We start from the raw sequence: 18,397 nt of genomic DNA, 5'->3' as shown, positions 1-18,397 counted from the left end.
ATAGATATATTTGAGTGCCATGTGAGTGCCACTCAGAGTGGCTGGCTAAGCCCAGCCAGATGGACGGGGTTTAACAATAATACCATTTTATCATCATCATCAACATATCCTTATCTGTCTGAGAGCCAGCATGGTACAGTGATTAGTTGGACTAGGACCTGGGAGACCAGGGTCTAAATGCCCACTTGGCCATGAATCTCGCCTTGGGCCAGTCACCAACTTTCAGCCTAATCTAGAGGATTAAACAGAGAGTGGAGGAACCATGTACTGACACTGAGTTTCTGGGAAGGAAGGTGGAATATAAATGTAATAATAATAAACTGACATTGGGTCATTCCATATCAAGTGATCCAATTTTTAGCACCAGTTAAAGAGTTACAGAGGTGTCATAATAATTTTGTTTGATATGTTTTGTTGTAATGTCCATGAAATGAAGTACTTAAAAATTTAAAGTAAGCCCATCTTATGACATATCATAGTAAAGCCCATGCAGTTCTGAATAGGTTGGTATTTTGAGTTTTGAAATGTCTTAATTCTGGGCTGAGCTTTTAATGATTTTGTGTAGTCTGGCAAGGCCAAAATTGCCATTTTTTTAATAAAAAAACTTCAAACCTTCATAACTAAAAAAAAATGGGATGATATAAAAAATAAACATTTTAGATTTAAACTTAGTTTTGGTCATTCAACAAGTGTACAATATATTAAGAAAATTGGATGACATTATATGGATAAATGCATCTCAACCAACTTAATGCTTTCAGTTTTTTTACTAACCAAACAACTACCACAGCCAAATATTCTAAGGTGTTTGTAAATTTAATGTACACCTCTAAAAACTAAGAACAGGTAGTATTCACATGCCCCAGTAGTCACTGTTCCTGTGGGGTTAGAATACCCATACTACTAATGATGATTGGAAGAAATGTTTCCAAAAGTGAAAAAATCTCAATGCTTAATTTTTCTGTGGAAATTTTTTTACTTCACAAGTAAATTAGTAACAATGAATGGATGGCTCCTACATGCAGGCACAATATTAAGGAAATGTGGAAGTTTCAGATTTTTCCAGAAAAGCCACTTTGTTGAACACTATTCCTTGGAACTTAAGATGCCCACCTTGAAAAGCACTCAATTTCTGCAAAAAACAGCGTTTGAATATCTTTATTTAGCTCAGTTGAGCAGAGAATCACATCACTCAATTTGATTTAGCAATGGGTGATTTATTTTTCAGCAGCTGTGCTTCCACAAATTCATAGCTTGGCCTGTAATTTTTCAACTGAAAGTTCTTTTTTTAAAAAAACTTTTTGGTTTCCCCCTCAAATACTACAAAACAAAATCTTCAGTAAATTTACTGAGCAGAGTTTTATCCTTTACTGCACAACATAAGCTACTTGTATGACAGCATGCTCTTTATGTTAAATTATATTTAAACTTTCATTGTTATAGAACTTGTGATGGGAAAAGCTGAAATTTTGTATAATTTATAGTACAACTTCCTGGAATTAAGGGAACATTTTTTTTCACTCTTTAAATACAGGCAACTCCCCAATGTCCTCTTTGAGCTCTGGAAAGGGTGTCCTCACGAGCTGGAGGGCCATTGGGACTTTCTTGAGCTGCTCTGCTGATGTGTAGGGAAGCAGCTGCTGCTGCTGTAGTACCCTGCACATCAGCTGTTAGGTGGGAGGCGGAGCAGTCTCAACAAAGGCCTGCTGCAAGGAAACCACGGAGCTCCGAAGTCTTCATGACTTATGAAGACACCTTTTCCAGAGCCTGAAGAGGAAGTCTTCTGGGCTCTGGGAAAGGTATCTTCAGGCGCCATGAGGACTCTCCAGGGTGTTCTCCACTTACATGCACTTCACTTATGCATGGGTGGGCCCAGCCAATTAGGTTGTTATCAAACTGGCTGCAAAGTAACATTATTCATGAATAAGCAGGGTTCAGAGGACGCAGTACCATTGATCAATGTTTTACTCGGAACCATATTATAAAGAAATATACTAAGAACATTAAGAATAATCTACGCAACCTTTATTGATCTGTCTGCTACATTCAATTCTATTAATTGCAATAGACTGTGCAAGAAATTTCAAATTGCTAACATTGACTGTAGACTTCTGCTATTGATTCAAGAACTAGGCAGAAACACAAAAATGAGGGTCATAGTAAGTCATAGTAAGTTTAAATGGTTTAAATGACTGATGCCTTTAAAATGTCATGAGGAGTGAAAGCAAGGTTGCATACTGGCCCCCATGCCTTTTAGCTTTCTGGTAATTAAGAACAGAATGATCTCAATCTTGATGTAAGTAGATGATTTAGTGCTCCTCTCACTTTCCTGACTGGAACCCAAAAATCTCCTGGAGGTGATCACTAAATACTGTAACCAGGAAAGCCTATCTATGAATTGCTATAAAACCAGGATTATGATTTTGGCAAAGACAGACCTTGGTATAAATTGTGTTTAGAGAAGCAAGCTATAGAACAAACTGCCTCATTTAGATACTTGGGTGCACTCTTTAGTGGAAGTGTCAAATGGAAAGTCCAAGCCTAGAAAACCAGAGGGGCATTGATAAATGTTCTATTACAATAAGGGAGGGAAGCTGACTGAACCTGCCCTAAAGTTATTTGGTAGCAGTGCTTACTCAAATGCCCTACAGCACTGAAATTTGTGGGTCTCTTTGAACTCCATTAAAGTTTTGGGAAATGTGTACAATATCCATATATAGAATACAGGTGGTCAACCTGTGAGGCAAGAGTGGACTGCATCTAGTTAAAATATATTAAAAGAATCACTACTATACCAATTGAGTGTTTTCCTGTGCTGTGCTATACGGAATTGGGTGATAACCAACTGTCAAGATATTTTAGACTATTATTATTTTCCAGAACTGAACTCTAAATTGACCTTGAATAACTGTCAATCAGTGTTAGAAACTGAGATGCAAAAACTATTCACCAACTGTCTCCTAGAAGCTGGGTTGTGGGCACAAAAACAGAATGGTTAGTCACCATTTCCCCGCCCCCAATGCAACAGCACTTTCTATTTGTTTTTTTGTAAAAAAAATATTTGGTTCTTTTTGCAATTTGTGGTATTGGGAGGGTTGTCTTCTGACATAAAAAAATGGGAAACATTAGTGGGCGACGTTCTTCTCTTGGGTAGAGAGACCCTTGTGGTCTTTGGCTTGTGGGAGCAGGGGTTGGCTTATTGAGGTAAAAGATGCTTCCTTTTGCAACTAGGAGCAGCACTTGGTCTCCTCTGTGCTGCCTGTTATAAGCATCCAGCAGCCTTCTCTAAGACCTGGAGGAAGGCTGGCTGGCTTGGCAGCCTGTTTTGTTGTTGTTGTTGTTGTTTTGTATTGGAGCTTCCTAGCAGTCCTCAGAGCAAATTCAGTCAAAGATGTTCCCCTCAGCTCTCCTGTACAGCCAGTTGCAGAGCACACGACCAAAAAGCTGAACTTGGTCGCTAGGTGGTGGTCTTGCGTTGCAAAAAACAAACAAACTAGCGACTGGTTAATTTCGAACACTGGTGTCAATTAAGAGATTGGCTCTTCTGGCTAGAATCCAGAAGGGACTTGTAACTAATTAGGAACACCGTATTTCCTCCTTAGTACCCACTCCTGACAACAAAGCATTTCAGAGCTAGTTATCTGACCAAACTCTCACCAGTTTCTTAAGAAATGCCTTTATTGAGCTGTGTTTCCAAGTGATGCCAACTGCAAGCTTGGATGGCCATTACCATAACAAGGTCCCGTATGCAGAAATACTTTGTGGTGGAAGGCATCACTCATTATCTGTTAGATTGCTCTTTGTATAGAGATCCAGGAGATCACTTGCGGAAACTTTTGTTCTCACAAGCAAACCGTTACACTCTGGCAGAAATGGTTGAGTTTCTTTTGAATGAAAATAATGGAGAGGGCCCTCTACACACTGGCAGCTAAAAAGTTCAGGAAAAATGTGTTTTAGATAAAATTGCTATGAGTTGTTTTGGTGATTCAGAGGTGTAATCTAAAATTAAGTTAGATTTAAGCTTGTGTGTGCCTCTGGTATCTTTTCTCTCTTATATTATAGATTTATGTTCTGTATTTTACAAGTTTGTCATGGCCTTTGGCTAGAACAATAAACTCATGATGACGAATCAAATGTATTTAATTTCAGTCAAAATTTTCAGCTGAACCACTAACTATACTGATAGCTGTGCTCTTTAAGTTAAGAAAAACAAGGCATACATTTTAAATGTTGGCTGAGCCAAGAAAGCAAGAGTGGCTACCATATGTTGCAGGACTAGAACTCCCGGAAGCCCCAATTACGGCCAGGATGGCAAAAACTGGAGTTGGAGTCTGGTAACATCTGGAGATTAGCAAATTAGACATTTGTACTATAAAGGAACAAAGGGCAGTGTAGTCGAAGGCTTCAAACAAACTGGTGTGATCAAGATAAAGATATCAGTTAATTAGTATCTCAATAAATACCAGGATACCTTCTACTTGCAGAAAAGTGTTTTAAAATTCAATAGCAGATTCTTTAACTAACATCACCATTTTAATAAAGTTTACTTTCAGAAGTTCTGACCTTTTCCTTTGGTTGGTTTCTTGTTTGGAGTATCAGCTGAGACAGCTATTTCAATATTATCTGGGTCCCCTCCTTCTTCTTCAATAGCCTAACAAAATGAAACACAGGACTGGGTTATACAAACATTCTACTCATGAAGTACAATTTAGTTTTTGCACTGATACAATAAACTTCAAGTTAAGGGCATTTTGCAAAGGACAAAGTGTAATTCATATTGCATAGTTCTGGTGAGGTGCTTGAGGAAGATCCTAATAACACTTTATAATAATGAGAAGGCACCCCTGGGGTGCCTTGAATGGTGGTCAGGGGTGCCGCGGGCAACACCAGCCTCAGTCCCTCTTTCCTTCCGTCTGATGCCCTCTCATCTCTCTGCCTCCCAAAGGCTTGTGTAGCTGTTTGTTGTAGCAGCCCTGGCTACAAGCTCCGCAGGCGAATGGTGCCTCTGGGGCTGGCCAGTGGGTCCTGATTGCCAGCAACAGAGGCAGCCTTGGAGTAAGCAAACAACTGGGTGAGGGAGCCTACCTAGCCAGCCAGTCCACCAGCCCTTGCTGTTGGGAACGGACAGACAAGTAGGAAGCTGGGCATTCAGGCAAGCGCTGCTCTGGCCTTTCTTGTGCTTGCTGTGTGCAATGCCTGCCTGGGAGCCGAGTGCCTGATGAAGGGGAGCCTTTCTGCCATGCAGGCCCAGCCATGCCCAAGGTAAGGTACTGGCCTCACATTTGGCCAGTCTCCATTGGCCACTAAGGCTGGGGGCATCCTCTTCCTAGGCCTCTGTGGGGCATGGAGAATCAGGAGTGTGGTGAAGGATGTTTGAAATCGGGGGGGGGGGGGTGGATGGGTGATGGAACACAGAGGACTTTAAGCAGAGGCTTGACAACCATATGCCAGGAGTGCTCTGATGGTGTTTCCTGCTTCGCAGGGGGTTGGACTCGATGGCCCTTGTGGTCTCTTCCAACTCTAGGATTCTATGATTCTATGACTGTGTGTGGTGAAGGATGCTTGAAATCAGGCAGGAGCACAGTGGAACCCAAAGGAGAATTCGGCTCCTTTGGAAAGCAGTTATCCTAGGGAAAGGGATTGTGGTGCTGGGCAGGCTAGCGAGCAACACAAAGCAGGAAGATGGCACTCATCCCTCCCCTCTCCTAACTTGGGGTGTGTGTGTGTGTGTGTGTGTGTGTTGCATCCCCTTCATCTCAACACTATGGTGTATCGCCATATCGTGATGTTTGGCTGGTGATACATCGCAACGTTGAAAAGCTGACGTGGCCCAGCCCTATCTAGCAGTAAAGCCGGGTGGATAAAAATCAATGATTTAAAAAATCAAATAAAAATAGTTTTTTTAAAAAAAATTAAATCAGATTTTTTTAATTTAAATTGGATTTTTAAAATAAAATGCTTTTGGAGGAAAATTCTTTCTAAAGATAGTCTTCTATTTAAGTTACATTATAGTCCAACGGCTATTCATCAGGAAATAAGGATTTGCTTTAAGTTTTTCATGCGTGCTAAAACTCAGTCTAAGGTGGGTTTTTAAAAAAATGTTTAACCACATCAGTTAACAAACATGGATACATATGCTATAATGTTCTTGTTTTAGTTAAATAAATTGTTTAAATAGTTATTAAGGAAATGATTATCTTTCTCCTTCCAATAAAGTACAGCAGAAAAGTTGTCCAAATATAAACAGTTAACTTATTAAACCTCACCATAATTTCATAATTCCTATGTATTTCTAATAGTATAACCGAATCAGTAATTTTTGATATAACTGTGAAAACTACTCTGAAAATTTATTATTCCAAAAATGAAACCTTCATATGGTTGTCAACATTAATATTATACCAGCAATGAGTCTCTCTGTAAAAAAATTATTTAAATCAAGTTTAAATTGATTCGTGGGAGCTGATTGAAACTAAATCCTTCGAAGACAGAGGTCCTATGGCTGGGTCGGGATGGCATGGGGATGAGGGACCAACTCCCTTCTCTTGCGGGGGCCCAATTAGTGCCATTGCCTTCTGTTAAGAGTTTGGGTGTAATCCTTGACGCCTCCCTTTCCATGGAGGCGCAAGTCACAGCAACAGCCAAGGCGACATTTTTCCACCTTTGCCGCATCATGCAGTTGGTCCCTTACCTTTCCCGCCCCCTGGCCACAGTGATCCATGCGACGGTCATCTCCAGGCTTGACTACTGTAATTCGCTCTACGTGGGGCTGCCCTTGAAACTGACCCAGGAATTCCAGAGGGTGCAGAATGCTGCAGCGAGGCTCCTCGCAGGGTCTCTGCCACGGAAGCATATTCACCCAGTGCTTTTTAAACTGCACTGGCTCCCGGTAGAGTACAGGGTCAGATTTAAGGTGCTGCTTTTGACCTTTAAAGCCCTTCACGGCCTAGGACCCTCGTACCTACGGGACCGCCTCTCCCGGTATGCCCCACGGAGAGCCTCAAGGTCCATAAATAGCAACACCCTAGTGGTCCCGGGCCCTAAGGAAGTTAGATTGGCTTCAACCAGAGCCAGGGCCTTTTCAACTCTGGCTCCGGCCTGGTGGAATGCTCTGCCTCATGAGACCAGGGCCCTGCAGGATCTGATTTCTTTCTGCAGGGCCTGTAAGACAGAGTTGTTCCGCCTGGCCTTTGGCTTGGAGCCAATTTGATTCCCTCCCTCCCTTTCTTTCTTTTTTCCTTTCCTTCTCCTCCTGCGATGAGGCTACATTTTAATGTTTTAATGTTTCCATATTTTAATGTTGTATTTTAATTTTGTTTTTAAGTTGTAATCATTCAATTTGTTTTTATTATTGCTTGTAAGCCGCTCTGAGCCCGGCCATGGCTGGGGAGGGTGGGGTATAAATAAAAATATATTATTATTATTATTATTATTATTATTGACCAGTGATTTAAATCAAGCCTTACTGACTAGTGATTTAAATCGTAATTTAAATTGATTTGATTTAAATCAAATCCACCTTGCAGTAAAGCAATGCTGCTTTTCTCATGTTGCCTTTCATTTATTCTCATAGTATTATTTTTGCTGGCTTCCCTGGAAAAACAAAGGTTTGATCGATTTATTTGGATTCTGCTGCATCTTTTTTTTTCTAGGAATGCAGGCTGAGCATGGGGGTGGGGAGAGCAAACTGGAAATTATGACAAAAAGGAGGCTTTTTGCGGGGGTGGGTGGGCCGCCCTTCCTGTGTTTGATTTTGTGTATCTGGTATGAAGGGAGCAGTGTAAATGCTTCTATTTTGAAATAGATAAGAAACCCATTCTGGTCTAATTCTTTGTTCTGGTCCTGCCCATTTGTGACAGTGAGATTTACTGGATGTGTTGTCATCTGCTTTTTGAACCTAAGTCTGCAGCATGAGACAGAGCATCTTTCTAACCCTTCTTGGAGATGACACCAAGTTGTTTGAGGTAGTTTAAACTAAAAGAGGCTGTAAGGCACTCCAAAAGGATCTCTTCAAACTGGGTGAATGGTTTAATCTGGTCCAGTGTTAACAAATGTAAAGTGATGCATGCTGGGGCAAAATATTCTAACATTACATATATGCTATTGAGGTCTGAGCTTGCGGTGACTGACCAAGAATGAGATCTTAGGTTTATAGTGGAAAGCTCAAGAAGCTGATCCAGGTTGTGGCAGCAGTAAAATGGGTGACCATTAGGAAAAAGATTGGGGGGAAATGGAAATATCGAAAAGGCCTTATACAAGTCTATTCTGTAGCTGCTCCTGGAATATTGTGTGTAATTATTGTCACCGCATATCTTAAAGAATATCATAATGCTGATTTTTTTAAAACTAAGGTCATAAAACCTCAACCCTGTTGTCCTTACTTTTGAATATCACAATTTCAGACAGTATGGGTGGAAAGATTCATCACCTCCTCACACCCCTCCAACAGGCATACAAAGGAGAAAATTATAAGATGGGAGTTGAATGGCAATGAGATACAAAAATAAAAAATCCTGCATTGCAGGGGGTTGGACTAAAGTGTTTCCCAACCTTGGGCCTCCAGCTGTTTTTGAACTACAATTCCCATCATCCCTGACCACTGGTCTTGCTAGCTAGGGATGGTGGGAATTGTAGGCAAAAAACATCTGGAGGCCCAAGGTTGGGAAACACTGGCTAACGACCCTTGGGGTCCCTTCCCCAGTCAGTGATAATTACAGCTTAAATGTATGTTCAATAAGTGGTGAGATCAAACACAGAAGAAGTTATTGGCAGGGGGGTGCAGATATCACTCCTTGGCAAGGGCGCAAAGGACCCTAGATACACCTTTGTCACTGAATTCAATGTGACTTAAGCTGCCTAACCATGTGCAGGTTTCTCTCCTTCTCTAGTTTCTCCTGCAAAGTATCCTTGGATTTCATTTCAATGAAAATATATAGAGGGATAATTGAGAGACCTCACTGATTGACTGCCACAGAAATTTTAATCGAACAGGATCATACCAACATCATCACAAGAAATTTAAATGTCCCTGGGATGAGTTAGGTTTTTTTGTTTAGCTATGTAGCTTTAATATCTAACAAGATTTCTTAAGATCAAATTTTATAATGCTGTAAACTACCCTATACTGCACTTCCTCCTATGAGAGGAAAAGTAGCACAGAATGACAATAATTATGATAATTAAATAATACAAGCACAGCATGTTTCCCCTTAAAGCCCCAGTCTGCATGGCCAATCATCAAGAACGATGGTCACAGCCTCCCCCCCCAGTAGTATTTGGATATTTTACTTGCATTTTGTACTCAAACTAAAAACTTTTGAATTGCCAAGGTTGCCTAAAATTTATTTGCAAATGGCAACCATTCATTGTTACCAAAGAACTTATTAAGTATTTTTTTTCCGTGGAAAAATAAAGCTCTGGAAATTACTCCTTTGAGAAAATGTTCCACCCACATCCCTGCTTAGAAGTGAGACTTCTGAATGAACATGAACAAGACTGAGCAGACCGACTACCTAATATAATTGTTCCGAGAGTCTGTTATGCATGGATATGAGACCCAGGTACAGTCCAAGCAATTCCACAGGTACATGATAGCTGCACACGTCATGCAGCAGTCCTCCATACTAAATGATGACATGCAAACAATATATGCATCATTAGACACCTGTGCCCACAAAGTTAAACCAATCTAGTATGTACTTGAAACAACTGTAGTCCTGGGCAGAAAACAATAAATGCATGGGAGGAGCAGGGGGGAGGGGGACTAAATCTTCTAGCCATACCCAACACATTTAATCTGGCATTTTAATCACAGTTTATTCATGTTCATCTTGAAAGCAATATATGCTCTGTGTTCAAAGGTGAGGGGCAAGCCACTGAGTTTCAGCTCACTTCTGTCACATGTTGATTATGCCATACAGACAGCATACAAGGACCTTTTCTGTAGTGGTGCCATGGTTGTGGAATCCATGGTTATGGCTGGCACCAATTCATTTTCATTGCCAGCTAAAAGTATTATTTGTTTGCACAGGTTTCGTTAAGTAGGAGGGTTATTTCTCTTTCTTTTAATTCTTGTTTTGCTAGGTGTTGGTTTTACCTATCCTGTGATTAGACTAAGCTGTTTATCTGCAATTTTAATTTGTTTTACTGTACATCACTCTGAGTTTGCCTATCAATGAAGAATGGGTTAAAAGTGTTGTTAAATAAATCAATAAATCTAACACTCAACCTATGGAGCTGCCCTTGTTCTGTGCCTTGGGCAAAAGAACGGAGACTCGGGAATTATGACCTCTGCAAATAGGGTAACAACCGTGAAGAAATGGGGGTACAGCAGTACAGGATTCAACAATTTGCAAATTAAAACTCTGTCACGAACACATTAACAGCAATTTTCACTACGTATGCCTGCAGGTACCAGAAACAACTTATAGCAGGGTAACTGTCATGGATCGCAGTACAAACCTGTGATTTTCTTAAATATGCCAAGGGTTCCAGATATAATCCTGTTATTTAGGAAGCCCCCAACATTTATAAGTGCTATACAAACATTAAACTACAATAGGCCTTTGAAAACCTAACAAACAATATTTTACTTTCTTTAAAATATTTAGCAACCCTTCATTAAAAATTCCATAGTGGTGTAGAAAGAGTAAATAAATTTCATTCAATATAAAAATCCATTTTAAAACTAAAAGAAAACCTAATAATATCCAATAAAGCAAAACAAAATACCCCAAAACAGACCTGGACATGATTTTTAAAAAATCTAATCTAATCTAAAATGCCCAAGCATATAGAAATGTTTTCACATGGTGTCTAAAAACCAGTAATGTTGGCACCATAGGAAGAGCATTACAAATCTGGAATACCACCAGGGAAAATATCACTCTCGTTTGTGAATCTCATTTGTAGAAGCATAGTATAAAAGCAGGAACTTGGAGCAGGCCTCTTCAGAAGATCTTAAGATATGTGTAGGCTGGTATAGGAAAAGATGCTGCTTCATGAATTTGTGTCCCAGATCTTTTAAAGTTTTAAAAGTTAAACACCATCAACACCTTAAGCTAAACCCAGAAGTGATAAGGCAGCCAATGCAGAACTTTCAAAATAAATGCAGTATGTAAAATCTATATATAGAAATATTGTAAAATTAATGAGTGATAGGAAAATGTTGGAATGAAATTTTATGGCCTTAGTAGAAATGCTATAAGGAGTTAAGCTTAAATAAGTATACTAATTTTAATGGAAATAAGATTAAAAATATGTTAAGACATTTATATGATAGAAAATAGAGAAAGATGGAAAGGAATTGCTGAAACAATTAATGGAAGTAGAATACAAAGCGGGAGGTGAGAGGAGGTCGATGATACAAGGGAATGAAAGATAGAATATGGAAAAGGTATGATGTATGTTTTTAAATTGTTTTTGTTTTGTTTTCTTTAGTTTATTGTGTTAGATTAATGTGTTAAGGTTGTGTTTTGTATGGTTTACATATTGTATTGTTCTATTTTTTCTTAGTTTTTCTTTCTTGTTCTTTTCTCTCTCGTCTTTTTTTCCTTTTTAAAAAGTAATAAATATTATTTTAAAAAACAAAAACAAACTAAGTGCAGTATGAACAACCCCTGGCTCTAGAAGCCGAGATCCAAGACAAGTTCACAAACATTTACTGGATGATAAATGCCCAGCCATATGCAATGATTCTCAGGAGACAACATGGAATAATGGTTTGACCAGTCAGACTAGCCAGGTTCAAATCCTCCCTTAGCCATGAAGTTCACTGGAAGAGCTTGAGCCAGTCATTAACTGCTGGTCTGATTCACCTCACAGGGTTGTTGTGCGGAGCAAATATTTTTTTTTGGGGGGGGGGGTGAGAGAGACAACCACTATGCAGACCACCCGGAGCTCCTTGGAGGAAAGAATAAAAACCAAGGTGCATCGTGACTTAGCTGAGCACAAGCTCAACTCCACACATGCCCTCCTTCGCTGACTGGTGAGGGTTTCCCGCCTCCTTCCCTCACTTTCAATCTCGCCCATTTGTTTGATTGAGCACATTTCGTATCGGCTGCCCTTATAGCGGACCTCAGGGCAGGATGCCGAACAGCCATTGCCACAGAGCCGCCTGCAAAGAGTTCTCTCGAAATCGCTTTCTGTTTTTTAAGCCCCATCAAACCCCACGGCGTCTCCCTATGCGCTACCAGCCTGCAAATTGCGGGGGCAGACGAAGAAGAGAAGCCTTGCCGGGACGCAGGAAAGCCGCCCGCCCGCCGCGCTTCTTCTTCGTTGGAAGGCGGTTAAGAGGAAGGACGCCGAGCGGCGAAGGGAGGGAGAGGCCGCGGAGGCAAGGCGAGCCGGAGGCCCCGCGTCCTCCTCCCCGCTCCCTCCCGAGGCCAGGTCGGCGCTTGGCTGCGGGGCCCGCGGCCTACCCTCCTTTCTCCTCACCTGCTTGAGGCGAGCGATGAGGACGGTCTTGACGCCGGCCACGTCCAGGTTGCGGCGCTTCAGCTCGGACTTGAGGTCGATAACACGCAGCTCCGTGATTTTCTTGCTTTCCGTCGGCGTCTGGTTGGGGCCCGGGGTGCCGCTGGCCGAAGAAGAGGAGGAGGAAGACGAGGCAGCGGTAGCCGAGGCGGCGGGGGAGGCGAAGGAGGCGGCGGCGGCGGCGGCCCCAGACGGCGCAGCGGCCATTTTGCTGCCGCTTCTGCAGCTCGCACAATGCAGCGCCCCTCCCCCTCAGCCTCAGAACCAGCCAGGCCGGCCCTCCAGCGCGCACGCGCACGCCTCTCGCCTCCTCGCCTATTGGCGAGTCGCGCTCAGGAAGGACCCGGATGGAAGAGACGCCGAGGCTGCGTAGCGGGCGGACATGCGGGGCGGGCGGGCCGTGCACGAGTCTGAGCGCATGCGTGTAACTGGATGGAGCCTTGTCTTCCGCTGCGCCGAGAGGGGCGCTCGGCTCCGCCTCTTTTTCGTCTTCCAAGCATGCGGATTGGTTAGTTGGATTGCCGGAAGGCAGGAGCTTGAACTTTATTGGAAGAGAGAGAAAGGAAGGCGGGGCTTATTGGGGCGTTTGAGCGATCAAAAATGCTGTTGGACTTCAGTTCCCATTAGAGCCAGCCAGCATGGAGTGATGGGAGTTGTAGTTCTGCATCTCCCACCTCGGCTGATTCCATCAGGCTGCTTCCATTTCAGCAGCGTATTATAAGAACTATTACCACATAACTTTAAGAATTGAGTTTGCTTTTGTTTTTATCCTTCTTTGTGCTTCCCCCCTCTTGTGCCTTGACTTTTATCATTTATTGCTCATTTATTTCATAAATTTTTTATCATTAATTGTTCATTCATTTCATAAAATATATACGCTGCTTGATTGCAAAAACAAACATGATGAAAAGAGAGAGCAATAAAACAGAGAAAAATTCACAACCATACTTTAAAAATACAAAAATTAAAATACTAAAGGAGATTTAAATTACCTCAACTTTCTAAGCATCTGGGTAGGCTTGTCTAAATATTGTTTTCAGCAGGTGCCGAAAAGAGTACAGTGCATGATTTCAATAGGCTTGTAGGATTATAAACCCTGGAGGTAAGGATGATCAATCTATTGTTTGAATTGATCAAACTGTGTGTAAGCTGGAAGCCTTTTTTTTTGGCTAGAAGCAGAACACAAATGATAGAACAAATAATATATGCAGGTATGTAATGTGTGAATCCATAGATACAAGCAGGCACACACTCATTACACCAAGGAGGGGCAGACTTCAGGATTGTGGGATCTATAAGAACCCTGAGATCCTCTGCCCTGGGGGATCTTTTTTAGCCCTGGGGGTTAGGATCTCTGTATCACTCCCTTATTTCTCCTCACCCTTCAAGGCAAGGAAGAGACATTATCACAGACTAAGGTCACATTCCTGCCAAACAAAAGCACTCAAATAAGGTGTGGAGCAAGGCCACAGTCTCACCGCATTTTTAAAGCACTATGACACCACTTTCAAATTTAGTGAGTAAAGGGAAGGGAAGTTTACTTAAGCATACAGGATAAAGCCTTGCACAACTTAATTCTTAAGTGAGCCATATACATTTTAACTCCTTTTTTAAAAAGCAAAAATAAAGGAAACTCTCACTATTATAAAAACCACACACCAGAAAGTATATATTATTTATTCTTCTACATTATCATGTCGATTTTAATAGGTGTCTAAATAATTCCTATCCAGATATGTTTTTAATGGCAATTATTTGTATTTGATCTCCAGCTGATATACAACTTTAAAGTGGGGACCCATTTCTTAATTTTTTTATCATATGTTTGTATGGTGGTAGAACTGCTGTTATGACTCACCTTAGAACACGCCATGACCCACTAGTAGGCCTTAATCCACATCTGAAAACCAAGTAATTTAATCCCAATTATTTGTTAACAATATTCTTTTCGCTTTGAAGATAATTTTGATGAAACTTGCATATTTTACCAAATTATAAATGTTTGGGCGGACTTCATTCGGGGGGTTCTAATCATGAGGCTTGCATTTTTTATATCAATTGTAATCAAGACAACATGAAAGAGAGGCGATAGTGATTAGGAATATACTGCACCTTCTTATTATAGGAGGATTTTAAAAGGGCCAATTGTTGATATGTATATAGTGTTTTCTTTATGAAAAATCCCCTGCTTGCATGATAGCAGGTTGGCTGAGCCATTGTAATTTTCATAGGTGATAATTATTTCTATAAACCATAATGGTGACAAGGCTTGCAATTAAAATATAATCAGTGTTGTGGTGCTATATGATGATGTACCAATACATTCTGCATTGTGTAAGTGAATTATTACTTGTTTAGTAAATCTAAACAACTTTTCAACAACCTGGTTTGGTTTGTAGACCTTAGGGTGGAATTGCACAAAGGGAAAACAATGACAACAATCAATATTAAAATCAGTTTAACTGTCAAATCACTGCATTCTGTGGACAGGCAAAAATACATGTTTTCAGTTGGGACCTAAAACAAAGCAAAGTTTGTGCCAACTGAATTTCTAAGGAGGGGAGGAGTGTGTTCAATACCCTCCAATATTTCTCCAATGAAAATAGGGATGTCTTATTCAACAACCATAATGATGATGATGATGATAATGATGATGATATTTATACCAGTTACAGATAGGTAGCCGTGTTGGTCTGCCATAGTCAAAACAAAACAAATTCCTTCCAGTAGCACCTTAAAGACCAACTAAGTCAGTTCTTGGTATGAGCTTTCGTATGAGCTTTCTGAAGAAGTGTGCATGCACACAAAAGCTCATACCAAGAACTGACTTAGTTGGTCTTTAAGGTGCTACTGGAAGGAATTTGTTTTGTTTTGATATTTATACCATCACTCTGAGTGGCTTCCAACATCTATAGAGACATAACAAAACATTAAACATGTAAAAACTTCCCTATACAAGGCTGCATTCAGATGTCTTCTTAAAGTTGTATAGTTACTTCCTTGGCTCAGGGGTCGCATGACTCCATACCCTTCAACATTTCTCTGATGAAAATAGGGATATCCTAAGAAAAGTGGGACGTTTTGGGATCAAATCAGAAACCAGGATGGCTTCTGAAATTCCAGGACTGTCCCTGGAAAATAGGGACGCTTGGTGTTCCATAACTGGGGTGCTACAGGTGAGATGGGTCACTCTGGGAGATGGCTCCTTGCACCTTCCCTTACTGATGGCCCTACGAGAAAAACCTCCCCAGCTCCGCACTGCTAAGATCCAGCAAAGGGCACGCTTGCAAATATTCCTTGAACTGCCACCTTGGCTAAAGAACCCTTGGGTTCACTTCAGAGCACCTGAAGGAGGCAGTAGCCGAAACCTTTTGCTGTAAGAATTCAAAATCTCTGTTTTGTTAGGCACTGTAATAAATATAAGTGTGTGTGTGTACACACAAATGCACACGCAAATACTACAGATGTTTTAACAATCTTCCAAAGAAATGTGAACTACATTTCCAAAAACAACCCCCTTTTGTTTACTCCTGAAGTGGAAATCCGTAAAAACAAAAGATTGTTAAAGAATTTGAGTGAAAGAGAATTTAGGAGAGATAAAATTAAGTGTGCATTGAAAGGGAACTTAGGAACCACAGTGGGGGGACCGGAAGTCACATTACAATTAGTAAAGGATGAACTTAATTTTGTGTCTTTCTTTTTGGTATGCGAGGAGTGTTAATTTTGGATTTTTTTGTTGATCGTTATATACTGGTTGGTCTGTTTTTCTGTTTTGTTATGGGTTTGTTTAAAAAACAACAACCAATAAAGCATTTTTTTAAAAAAACAAAAAACCCTAAAGTGGAAATCTTAACTCCAGTTCCTGGGAGGAACCCCCCTCTAAATTCACTAGTGCTTCAGAGCAGACGTGGGGTGGGAATTAGGGTTGTAAAGGAAGGCTGCGCATTTTTCTCCGTATGCACAGTTGGATGAGCTGTTGTCATGGTATGTTCTGTGCGGGGGTTGGAAGAACTCAGTTCACCGGACACGCAACGAACTACAACGCCCAGGATTCTTCGGGGGAAAGCGGGCAGTTGAAGTGGCGCAGGTTTCTGACTCCTCTCCGCAGGCTTAGCTGTGCCCAACTCCATGGAGCCTTGTGCGAAAAAGCTACGCAGTCGGGGGGAAAGCTTTGGTACGTGGGGATAATGGCAGTGCAGGTTATTAAGTTCGCTAGTTCCGAAATTAATAGTTAAAATTTAAAATAGAAATTAGTAGTTTCTACACGTCCCTCTTTCCCCCTCTACGGGCCCACTTTCGATTATTTTAATTCCTTAGTTTTGAAACTTGGGGATACTTTCACTTTTCTTTGCCCCCCAGAGGCAGCGCAGGGTTGCAGCAGCCCTCTCGATCCAAATCCCCGAAGGGTTTTGAGGCATCTTAGAAAATAACATTTCCATTGTGGCGGACGCTTTGTGGACTTGGGAGTCCCACTGAACACACACACACGTGTTTCCTTCTATCATCCAGCTGTCAGAACCTGTCGACTCGACTTAGTTCAGGGGTTCATGTTAGGTCTGCAAATGGCTTCCTCAGCCTGCGCAGAAGGTTCCTGCATTGCAGGGGGTCGGACTAGATGACCCTGGTGGCCCCTTCCGACTCTACAATTCTTGGATCGTTTGGGACCGTCACAACAACCCCGCGAAGTGGGTTAGGTAGCATTACTCCGCCCCGCATCTGGAGGAAAGCCGAGGCTGCTTTGGTCGGGGGGCTACCAGGGGCTACCAGCAAGACCCATTCATGGACCCAAGGCAGCTCGCTGCTGGGAAGCCGGCTCTGAGAAGCGTGTGGGGCACCCAGAGTGACGCTACAATGGCCCATCGCCACCCATTTCGCAGTCCTGCAGCAGCAACGAGGCGCAAACAGGATCCCTTCCTGCAGGCTGATCCTCTGCAGCAAGGCGCTGCGTAGTCCTCCGGCCAGTAGGTGGCGCGCCGCCCATAATGAGCGGTGATAGGAGCGGCAGCGGGGGGGGGGCGGATGGGGAGGGACGTTAGTGCGTCTCTCTGGTGATGACAAAGCGGCTGCAATCTTAACGGCTTTCCCTACAAACACTTCCGGCTCGCTAATATGCCTCGGCTGGACTCCATGTGCGGGGCGTAGAAAGTGGGGGGAAATACGTTTTGCGTTTATTCAGTCGTTTTAAAAGCGCGCACGCAACAAAACCAAGGTGTGCATTCATTCCGCTGCTTCATGTTTGCTCGAGGAGAGCGTGGCCTTCCGCCTGTGGGCGCAGGTTGGCTGATGAAATAAAGATCTTGTCAGGGTTCCCTTTTGTTTTAACTCATCAAAATAAACAAGACCACGATACTTTAACTAGGCTTATTTAAAACTAAACAAAAAAAACCCCACCAACCCCCCCTCCCTGTCTTTCCCCGCCCTGCACCCGCACGTGGAGTCGCCCGTCGCACTCCCGAAGTGCGCGCTGCGAGGAGAGCCCCGCACCCTCTTTAGGCAGCTGCCCGGTGGCGCTTGGCGGCTTGGCCGTAAAGCGTCGCCGAGTGTCGCGCTTTTGCGTCCGCGGAGGGAGAGAGAGAGGGGGAAAGGGAGAGGGAGGGAGCGGCTGGCAGAGGAGAAGAAGAAGCAGCAGAAGAAGGAGACGAGGGAGGTGGCGGCGGCGGCGGGAGAAGCAGGAGCGGGGGGCGGGGGCCGCGCAGCAAAGCCAACTGCCCCCGCTCGGGGCTGCGCCCTCGGCCCCGGACCGGGGAGGGAAGGAGGGGACCGGGCGAGAGGAAGGACGTCGCGCCGAGCGGAGCCGTGAGGAGGGTCCGGCGCCAGCTGGGCCGGGCTAGGCCGCTTCGCCCTCGCCCCCCTCAGCGCCCCCCTCAGGTACGCGCTGGAGGCTTCGGTGGGCCCCGGGAGTGGGAGGAGGAGGGCCAGAGGC

At 42.8% G+C, this 18,397-nt stretch overlaps 2 protein-coding genes across 5 annotated transcripts in view; one reads left to right on the top strand and one right to left on the bottom strand.

Annotated features, from left to right (window-relative positions):
• Positions 1 to 12,738, bottom strand: part of SLTM (SAFB like transcription modulator) — a 39,326-nt gene extending 26,588 nt beyond the window's left edge. The window contains exons 1-2 of the mRNA XM_081838814.1: positions 12,436 to 12,738; positions 4,564 to 4,651 (exon numbers count right to left, since the gene is read on the bottom strand). Of these exons, the coding sequence (XP_081694940.1) occupies positions 4,564 to 4,651; positions 12,436 to 12,681 (334 nt within the window). The 5' untranslated portion in view covers positions 12,682 to 12,738. The remainder of the gene's footprint in view (positions 1 to 4,563; positions 4,652 to 12,435) is intronic.
• Positions 12,739 to 16,367: 3,629 nt separating this feature from the next.
• RNF111 (ring finger protein 111) overlaps positions 16,368 to 18,397 on the top strand; it is a 52,757-nt gene continuing 50,727 nt past the window's right edge. For 2 of the 4 annotated variants that reach the window (XM_081838824.1, XM_081838823.1), the window contains exon 1: positions 16,368 to 16,648. In XM_081838824.1, the coding sequence (XP_081694950.1) occupies positions 16,603 to 16,648 (46 nt within the window). In that variant the 5' untranslated portion in view covers positions 16,368 to 16,602. The remainder of the gene's footprint in view (positions 16,649 to 18,397) is intronic. The other 2 variants (XM_081838822.1, XM_081838821.1) reach the window with 1 other exon arrangement.

This window comes from Podarcis erhardii (assembly GCF_964252035.2).
Source record: "Podarcis erhardii genome assembly, chromosome: 14".
Taxonomy (NCBI): domain Eukaryota; kingdom Metazoa; phylum Chordata; class Lepidosauria; order Squamata; family Lacertidae; genus Podarcis; species Podarcis erhardii.
The sequence above is the reverse complement of the archived record's forward strand: the minus strand, read 5'-3'. Positions and strand labels throughout refer to the sequence as shown.